The sequence below is a fragment of the Cannabis sativa genome, chromosome 1 (genome assembly GCF_029168945.1).
Source record: "Cannabis sativa cultivar Pink pepper isolate KNU-18-1 chromosome 1, ASM2916894v1, whole genome shotgun sequence".
Lineage (NCBI taxonomy): Eukaryota > Viridiplantae > Streptophyta > Magnoliopsida > Rosales > Cannabaceae > Cannabis > Cannabis sativa.
In genome coordinates this window covers 72262309-72272395 of record NC_083601.1, presented here as the reverse complement: position 1 = coordinate 72272395, position 10087 = coordinate 72262309, and the positions used below count along the sequence as shown (strand labels likewise).

At 30.8% G+C, this 10087-nt stretch overlaps 2 protein-coding genes across 3 annotated transcripts; both read right to left on the bottom strand.

Moving 5' to 3' along the window:
- Nucleotides 1-2692: 2692 nt before the first annotated feature.
- Nucleotides 2693-8545, bottom strand: LOC133029063 (uncharacterized). 2 transcript variants are annotated; one of them, XM_061108740.1, is made up of 6 exons: nt 8404-8545; nt 6255-7426; nt 4679-5809; nt 3989-4562; nt 3639-3855; nt 2693-3544 (listed from the first exon to the last, which is right to left on the bottom strand). In XM_061108740.1, exons 3-6 carry the CDS (start codon nt 4704-4706, stop codon nt 3119-3121), a joined length of 1245 nt encoding a protein of 414 aa, XP_060964723.1. In that variant the 5' UTR covers nt 4707-5809; nt 6255-7426; nt 8404-8545; the 3' UTR covers nt 2693-3118. The 2 variants fall into 2 exon arrangements, with proteins under 2 accessions (XP_060964723.1, XP_060964724.1); XM_061108741.1 differs by lacking the exon at nt 6255-7426 and having other exon boundaries at nt 8404-8543.
- On the bottom strand, nt 7546-8933 carry LOC133033701 (disease resistance protein RUN1-like). Its single transcript, XM_061108742.1, has one exon. It carries the CDS (start codon nt 8931-8933, stop codon nt 8394-8396), a length of 540 nt encoding a protein of 179 aa, XP_060964725.1. The 3' UTR covers nt 7546-8393.
- Nucleotides 8934-10087: the final 1154 nt, after the last annotated feature.

Genomic DNA, 10087 nt, shown 5'->3' with positions numbered 1-10087 from the left:
AACCTAGATAAAAAGCTTAAAACATATAACCAATGGTCTAGGGTTTTACCTCACTTGTAATTTCCTTGAATCCTTGCTTAAACCCAAAGAAATGAAAGGAAAAATCTGGTCTTTGCCCTTGATTTGTCCCAGCCGAAAGAAAGAGAGAGAGAGTTCAAGAGGAATTGGTATTTTCTTCTAATTTCTTTTCTTTTCTTTGATTTTCTAAATTGGAAAAAGGATTTGATTAATCCTTTGTTGAAAGTTAATTTGCTAGGTGTCAATTAATTGGGCAGCCACCTCACTCTCCCCTTAACCAAAAGACTAAAATGCCCATAAACCCAATACTAAGGTTTTTCAAAAGCTAGGGGTAAAATGGTCAAATTCGATAACCTCGCTCAATCTCGATAATTTATTTTCTCTAAAATATTTCCCACTAAGAAATAAGGTTCTAAACTTACCGATGTGATCAATCTAGCCATCCATCGCATTTTCCGTTGTCGCCGAGCAAAAATTACAAAAATAACATTTATTTCTAAATATTGGGGTCCATAATTAAATTAATTCACCAATAATAATAAAATAATAAAAATTAGTGCTAATTGCCTTTACTAATCCAAATTACTAAAGCGGTCATTGCAGATTATGTTGTTCGCAATTATTGTTGGTCTTCTTATTTTTATTTTTTATTATTTTTTTGTTTTTTAGTTGTTATGTAGTTTTTTCTTAGTTGTTTAAGACTTTTGAAAAAAAACAACTTTATTTTTTTTTCTCTGTTTTCTTTCCTTGTTTTTTTTTTCTGTATAAAGAATTTTGTTGATTTCAATGACGGACTACTCAAATAGATGTGTAGGCTACTGTTCAGTCCGGTGTGAAAGCAGTTGAGATTATGGTAATGTTGCTTTTGTGTTGTTTTTTGGTTTTGTAATGGTTGCCATTATTTAAATTTGCTCTAATTACTTTTTTTTATACCATATATAAACATATGTCTTGAGATGGAATTGGTGGTGATTCTAGTAAACAGATTACAGTTTCTAAAAATGTTGAGGTTACGGATCGTCGTCTTGTTTGTTTTGAGGTATGGCTTTTTTATGGTTGTTTTTTAGTTTCTTGATACTTTTTGTATTAACACTGACTTTTTTTTTTTTTTTCATTTTTTTGGAAAAAATATCTTAGATGGGTGCAACATGTCTCTCTGTTGATTCTAATATTCAACTTGTTGAAGATGATCCAACTCCCGTTGAAGAAACTCCTCTTGTTGACAAGAGGAAATCTAAGAAACCCATAGCGTTGACGTCTCCGTTTATGGAGTATGACTCTTCCATTTCTAGTTCTAAAGATGGTTCTGGTTATTGAGTTGTTAAGTATGTGGTTGGTTTGTGTCCTCTTGATGATAAGATTAGAGAAGATGTAGAACATAAAGACGAGAATGATTTTGACTTGTGGCTTGGTGAAGGACGGCGATCAAAGAAATATCCGTAAGTGTTTCATTTCAGCACTTTTGTTGTGTTTTTTTGTATATTTTGTTTTTGACTTTACTATTTATGTTTCATTTTTTTTTTCTGTTAGCCATGACAAGGACAAGGTTTACTTGAAGGGAAAGGATAAGATTGTTCCCCCTTTTCGTTTTGGCGTGGAAGATGTTGCAACCAAGATGTGGTTCCACAAGCTTGCATATCCTGGCCAATGTTCAACTAATTCTGTAAGTTTATTATTTTTATTTTTTATTGATTTTTTTAAAATTGTCAGTATATAGTTTTCTTCATGATGTTTGTTAGTTGTTTTTGAGTTGTTGATATATACTTCATTTTCTAAATTTTTGACACGTCTCATTTTTTATTGTTTAGTATTTGGATATCATTTTTTTACTATCTACGTAAAAAAGGAAAGTATGCAAAGGAGCCAAAGGGTAAGTTCACAACTACCGATTGCTTATTCTTCAAAACCATTCATGCTTTGTATGAAAAATTTGTTGCACAGAAAAAAGATCTTTCTTTGATAACTGCCCAGCATGCCATTGCTGATTATATCAGAGGTAGAAAAATGTTATGTGGTTTCCCTTGGCATTTGTACGATCATGTTTTGTTTATCATCCATTTGGAGACTGAATCACATTGGATTCTTGGTCGCTTGAATATTGAGGAAAGGCGTATGTACATGTACAACTCTTTGTCTACTGCTATGAAAAATAGTGCCGCTATCAAAGCTTGTTAGCCATTTGCGGTGTTGTTGCCCCACTTTTTTGCTTTGTTCGATGAGTTCAAAAAGCAAAACAAACCGGTTTGTTTAGACCCTTTCGAAGTTGTTAAGGTTGATGGTGGTTGATGGTTTAGCTCAACAAACCTCGAAGTAAGTTGTTTTTAGTTTATATTTTCAAGTGTTGTTTTATTTATTTTTGTTATTTTCCTTTTTTTTTTAGTTTTTCTGATGTTGTTTTTGGATTGTTTTCCAGTGACTGTGGTTGTTTCGTGGCATCGTTTGCCGAATACTTTATTGATATGAAACCAATTCCTCCCATATTTGATGTTGAGAAACATCGTGATAGGCTTGCTGTGTTGTTCTATAAGTATGCTCGCATGAAAGAAGTGGATTTTATTGATAGTGAAGATGAGGCTCCTCCAAAGGGTCCAAAAAAGAATTTGTTTTACTTATCTCTTTGTTGTTTTTGGAAATAGTACTTTTTTATTTAGCTTTTGTTTTTTCTATTACCAGATTATGTTCATAATCATAGACAAGTTGTTATTTCTATCATGTATTTTTTTTTTTATTGAAATTGATTTTATTTTTGTTACTAGTTTTGGATTTTTATTTTTTATATTCAGTTTAACCCACGAAAGCATATCATTAACAGCCTTATTGCAACCATCATACAAACGACTAACCTTCCATTTTAATCACTTTATGTAATTTTGTTGGTTCATATTAATTTCAACTTTCTTGCACTCATTTAATTTTTTAACTATAATATTTGATGTTTTTTGTATATTAATGATAATAATATCAATTCTCTATTATCAATATATCTCCACATAAAAATTTTCAGTTAAAAAAAAAGTAACAACCAATAGTAATATTCAATATGTTTTTCTAAATGTTTCAGTATAGTTGTTTTTTGGTTGATGTATAGTTGTTTGTACTTCTATGTTGTAATTCTTCTGCATGTCTTTTTGTTATGTCCTTTTTGTCCACACTTGCCACACTTGTTTTGTTTCTTTGTTTCCCAAGCTGTTGCCATTTTTCTTTTCCTCGGCCTTCCAGACTTGATGCTTTCTTTTGGAGGCAACACTATGACGTGTTTAAAAAAATCTGGTAGTTCCCATTCTCTAACGTTTCCAACTGGGTATACTGTTTCTTCATATGTTTGCAGCCATGTTTTTGATGTGTAGTATTGTGCACAGTAGTTGTATGTGTTTATGTTCAAGTCCTTCATGACGGCGACTGGATGGTTACATGACATTTCATTTTTTTGAAATCTGTTGCATGTGCACGTCTTGTCCTTCAAGTTTACTATTCTTGTTCTGTCTTCATCTATCACCTCAAATAGGTTTTGGTTTGCTGGTTTCACCTGCATGTTTTTAAAGCAACTTTAAAACAACCAAAAAACTATGGAAAAACAACTATTTTCAGTTTGCTGTATGCGAATAATAATATCAACTTACTGTTAGTCGCAATGACTGTACATAGTTCCCTATGAGTTTTTTCTCAGATGATGGTGTCAGCCTTGTTGTGCATTTTTGTGCCTCCTTTCTATTATTGTATGTCCACTCTTGCATTTGTGCCCTCAAGCACTCCATTAATGTTGTGACTGGTGTTTCCCTTTCTGCTAAATTTGCCGAGTCCAGTGCCTCAGCTATGTTTGATGTCATGGTAGAGTACCTATCATTTAGACAGTTTCTATCATAGTTCCATTTTTTTAAAAACAACTCAAATGCAACGTAAAAACAACGCAAATACAACGCTTTAAATATCTGAATATGTAAATTATGTTATCCTTTTTATTTGTTTTTACCTGTTGTTTTTTGAATGATACCTTGACCATTTTTCATGGCCAATTTTTTCCAGGTACGGTCTTATGCGCTTATCCAAGTTGTCTAGCTCCCTCATATGGAATTCAAACTCCATTTCTGTGTAAGCTTTTGCGGCTGCAAAGAATGGAGCTCTGAAATGCTTTGCATTTTTTTTTTTGAATTTTGTTTTGAGGTTGGACAAGAGGTGGAAGATGTAGTAGCCATGTGTTATTTCAGGGAACACTTTCCTAGTTGCTTTGATGGTGCTTTCATGTCTGTCTGATATTAGGCATTGATATTCTCGAACCCCGAATGCTTCTTTTATTTTTTTTAATAACCACTCCCATGATTTATCGTTCTCAGAATCAACTATGCAGTATGCAAGCGGAAAATCTTTTGATTCTGCATCTTGTGTGTTGGCAGTGAGCAACGTGCCTCCATACGCGACCTTTAGGAATGTAGCGTCAACAACGATGATTGGTTTGCAGTTTGGCCAACCTTTTATAGCAGCATTCAATGCAACAAATGCATATTTGAAACTATCATCATCTTGTTTCTCTATGTCAATTATCGTTCCTGAATTTTAATCAAATAGTATTTTTCAAACAACTGTTACGCAACTAAATAGCAACGCAAAAACAACGTTTTCATTTCAACAAATATTTTTTGAACTAAAATATTTTATTTTTTACCTGGATTTGTTTTTTGTAGCATTTCCATGTAGCTGAGTTTGTGCTCGCTCTTTACTACGCCATGCTTTCATGTAATTCATCTTTATTCCGTATTTGTCTTTCATTTCTGCCTTTATGTCTGCCAGCCTGCACTTTGTTTTCAGGTTCAAGAATTTTGGTTTTACAAAATCTGCTATCAACTTTGCTGTAGCTTGTCGTTGATCTCCAAATCTTATTGTAACCGCACATGTGTGTTCTTCTTGGTAGCTCCTTATTATGAATGATTCTATGTTTCCATTTTTTGTAGCCTTTAAACTCCATTTGCAGTTTGTGTCCAAACACACTATGTTGTATTCTTTTGTGCAAGATTTCACTACTTTGTATTGAAATATCTTCTTGATTGCAAAGTAGCATAGTGTACTTATCAATGTTTCTTTGTCCTTGTAAATTTGTTCCTTTTCTATTGTTTCATGTCGTTTGTCATTGATGATAATCATTTATGTGTTGTCGACTTCCTCTTCTTCTTCCTGGTTGTTTTCGAGTTGCTGTACCATTTTTGCAGCCACAAGCTTTGCGTAGTCGGTGAAGTCGAAATATTCATCTACTGCTGTAGTTTTTTCTCTGTTGTTTTCTGGTTGTTGTATGGTTGATTCTGATGTCACTGTCCCTGTTTCTAGGAAAAATGTATCATCTTCAACAGATCCAATCGTGTGCACATAATTGTTGCTTGGAAGTTGTTGCCGGGTTGTTTCCAAGTTGCTGCAAATATGCCTGTGCTGCGTTGTTGTCATACGATTCCATGATCATATTGTTGCACACCATTGTTTGGTTAGGTGGTGTCGTGTTGTTGGTTTTGTTCACACACAATGGGTACCTTGTGAAATCAACCTCTTTTGTTAATAGCTTTATGTAGAACAACAGACTTTTGTCATCCTTGATTTGTAGTGGTTGGCCTCCTTCCTTCAGTTGATATTTCAGTTGTAGTTGTGCTGATTCAGGGTTGCATTGGAGTTCTTCCATCATTATTCTCATTAGTTCCTCAAAAGTGCAGTTGGTGGAAATTAATTGTCCACTTGATTCATATTCAACATAGTTTTTGTTGTCATCCCAATACCCATTGCTCTGCACCAATATTTGTAATGGTTCCGTATCCTGAAATAATGTAAATTATTTACTTGTTTCAGTTTCTGTAGTTGCAAACAACTATTTCAATCTATCAAAACAACTAATAAACAACTCTTTCCAGTAACAACTTCTACAAGTAACATTTTGATCTGGACGACTATTTAAATCTATTAAATCAACTATCAAACAACTATTTTTTAAGCAATCAGTAATTAATAAGAATAGATTCATCTTTTCTCGTTTGCAGATCCCAAACTACTATTATTTTACTTGAACACAACTTGTAAACAACTGTTTACAAAATAAAACACTGTAGCACCTATTTATATGCGTTAAAGTTTTTTTTTTTTGTTGATATTCACCAACATTTCATTATTATTTCAATTAAATCTGGTTTTCATCAATCAATAACAAATTTCAATTATTTGACAATAAAAGATTTCACGATGTTCTTGCAAAAAAATTGTATTACCTTCAATTCTCTTTCTGATTCAACCATGTGTGAGTTTCAATGATTTACAGATCTCCTTCTATTCGATTATTCACCTCTAAATGCGATTTCCTTTTTCACTGATTGTTGTTTTTGAGTTTTTTTTTTTGTACAGCAATGGAGGTTGAATGATTTTTTTTCTTTCCGTTTTTGTATTTGGATTTTCGGGATTTAACTTGTTTTCCAAATGATCTACATTTTTTTAAATCTGATTTTTCTGATTTTGGAAGGAAAATGGTTGAGAATGGGTTGTTGGGGTTAGACGTCTGGGTCACGAAGAAGAATGCGGCTGGGTCACGAAGAAGATGGAGGCTTCCGTTTTCCTTGACCGGTATTTTTGTAATTAACAACTTTTAGTTTCTATTTTTGTTTATTTCTCTTTTTGGGGTCATAAATGTAAATTTGATCCATTTTTGGTTTAATATAGAAAAAATCTCAAAATTTAAACACACAAAATTATAAAATTTTTAACTTATGTAAGAGAAAAAAATTAACTAAGTTGAAAAGGAAATTATTTGTCCATGAAAAATAAATACATATACATTATATTTTCAAAAAAAAATATTAACTTAATTAATTAGGTCTTAAGTTTTGTAAAAAATATTCTCATAACATTAATAAAATATTAAAGAGTAAATTTAATTAATATAATATATACTAGTAGCGGTAACAAAAGCACAAACAGGGGGCAGTCCCTATATACAAGAACAATTAAACTAAAGCTTTAAATTAATCAAATTAATTACCCAAGAGTATGTGTGCTGGCATGTTCGACTTCCTAAATAAGTAGAAGATATTATTATTAATGCAGTTTATTAAATGCCTTCATCACACCTCCAAAATTACCACAATCACTCCCATATTGTCTGGTAGTCTTTCCATCAATCGTGATATCACAATATGAGGATGAATGGGTCCCTTGATCCACACCCAAGACATACTCAATTACAGGTACTACAACGTTGAAGAAAAAGTAACCAAATAGAGGAAACACAACAAGGAAAAGGAAAACTAGGAGGAAAAGTGCGCGAACAACCCCAAATGCACTCCGTATCCATGGAATTATAAGACTCTCTACAACTTTTGGCGGCATCACGTTACTCAATTGAGATGATATATCTTCAACTATATCCCTTATAAAGCTGGCTTCATCCCTTTTATGTTAAACACATTAAATTAATTAATCTATTAATAATAATTATCTAACTAAAAATACATACTGAATGAATGTACTTTCTTAACGTAAGTAACTAACAATTATCCACTGCATAGATAGAAAATAACTGCTACTAATAATTCATCAAAGTTATCACTTGAAAGTACCTCTACTTTAATATGCTAATTCCAAAATCTTTATCAACTTCTTTCTAATAAATAGTCTTCATTTTCAGATAAAAATAGAGTATATTATATGTATATATAACAGCTAGCAAATAGTTATATTTTTTTTTTTTTCACAAAAGTAATTATATCACTTAGTAATATTTTTATTTTTTAATTTTAAAAAAAAGTATGTTCTGTAAAGTTTATTTTTATTATTTGATTTTATTTAAGTCGGATCCAGATCTGAATTCGGGGTCTAGCCCCGAAGTCTGAGATCTGGGTGAAGATCGGCCGCAGACGGGTCTGAGGTCCAAGTTCGGGGTTGGGGTCCAAGTTCTGAATTCGGGGTTGAATCTAAGTTAGGGTTTCAATTCGGATTCAGGTCGAGATCCGAATCGAGTTCAGGTGAGAGTCTAAAATATTAATTAAGAAGAAAAAACTGCTTAAATAAATTTTAAAAGTTATTTGTTTTTTAATTTTTAAAATTTTAATTCTTAATTAAAATAATTTTAAAGAGCATGTTTTTTTAAAAATAATTTCATTTCTCTAATTTAAAAACAGAAAATCAAATAAAAAAAAAATATTAGCAAACGTCCAAACACCACCTAAAATAACAAATCAAATCAGAAAATAATTAAGTCAAACAAAAAAAATTAAAATAAATCCTATGAATAAATAAAAATAATCCCAAAACAAACAAAGATTTTCTTTTTGCCATGGAGATAGTATATCTAAAACAAGTTAAAATAAAGGAAAAATGAATTATGATGGATATCAGTTAATATTAATTAAGCATATTTAAGGATACCTGTAGTTTTGTATATCCAAACCAGCAAGAGCAGTAACTTCTTTTAAGGCAGTCCTCCAGCCATTAATCCTTTCCATCTCATCCTTTAGATTTTGTTCGTGAACAGCAAATGACTCGCCGAAACGCCCTGTCTGTTTGCGAATATCAGATGGATCGATGTTGTAGAAGATGGGTATTACGATTTGACCTCTTGTTTTCATACAATCAATGATTTTGACGAGTTCATCCAAACACCATGTGGATGAAGCATAGTTTGGTGAGAAAATCACGATTGAACACTTTGAATCTTCTATGGCTTGGAGTAGTTGTGTAGATATATATCGACCTCTTTCGATTTGATCATCATCTATGAAGCTTTTTATTCCTTTTGCAAACAAAGAAACTCTCAAATGACCCATGAAGTTCTTTCGAGTGTCCTCACCTCTAAAACTCAAGAATACATCATACTTTGGTGAATCAATATTTAGAATTGTATCAGTGATTGGAGAACTACATGAACTTGAATTCCTGGAAGATTGTTCTGTTTCCATTTCTTTTTGTTGAAACCAGCACAAGACGTCTTCTCTTATACTAGCTACCGCCAATTAATAATGTGTTGACTTCAAATGACTTTGGGGAAAATAAAAGGGAAATTTTATTTACACCCCAAAATTTTCTAAAGGCATCTCATTTTAATAATTTTTATTTTATATAAAATTTATATCTTTAATTGTACTAAATTTTTTTAACTTTTTTTTTTCCAATTTATATTCTTAAAAAATATACCTATCAAACAAAAATAAATTATATTTTAAATATTATGAGAAAAAAATTAAAATAAAAAATTATATAAAATTTTCTTAGAAAAAATTTAAAAAAAATATACATGAGTTAGAAAAAATTATGAAAATAAAATCAAAATAAGTATTGAAATTAACATAAAATAATGTGAGAAAAATTTTTTAAAAAAATTTTAAGAGTAATTTTTAAAAATTATTTAAGTTTATATTTTTTTTTAATAATGAGGTGTACTTATCATTTTGTGGGATGTAAATAGAACTCTCCAAAATAAAAATGACTTAACATTCTCAATGGAAGTTGTATGACAATTTCAAAAAATAAAAATGATAAAAAATTTGGGGAAAGGGACCACAAATGACTTTTCTTTTCAGTGAGGAAATTAAATTATTGAATACGTGTACAGTATTTTTGTTGTAGAAGTCTTGTACTGTTATTCAATTGAGAATAAACAATATTCAAGTTCTCTCATAAAAACTTTTATCAAAAAAAAGGGTCCTCCTCACCAAATCCTCTCTAAATCTTAATTTTTCAAAATATTAATTTTATTGTTTTTTTTTAATTATATTATTCTAAATTTATGGGTTCAGTTTCTTATATATTTTTATTCTTATTTATTTGTTTTTTTTTTCAGGTGTCCGTATTTATATATTTTTATTCTTATTTATTTGTTTTTTTTTTTTCAGGTGTCCGTATTTATTTATTTTTATTCGATAAAGATTTTTTTTTTTCACTGTCCATCATTATTTTTTATATGATATTATATTATATCCTATTTCTTACCATATTGACAAGTTTTTGTTATCTCTTTGTTCTTTTAATTGAACAAATAATTAGTATTTTTATCTTTTAAAGTAGGGGTTTTCATTAAATTGTACAAACCGTCCGCACCGCACCATATTGTATA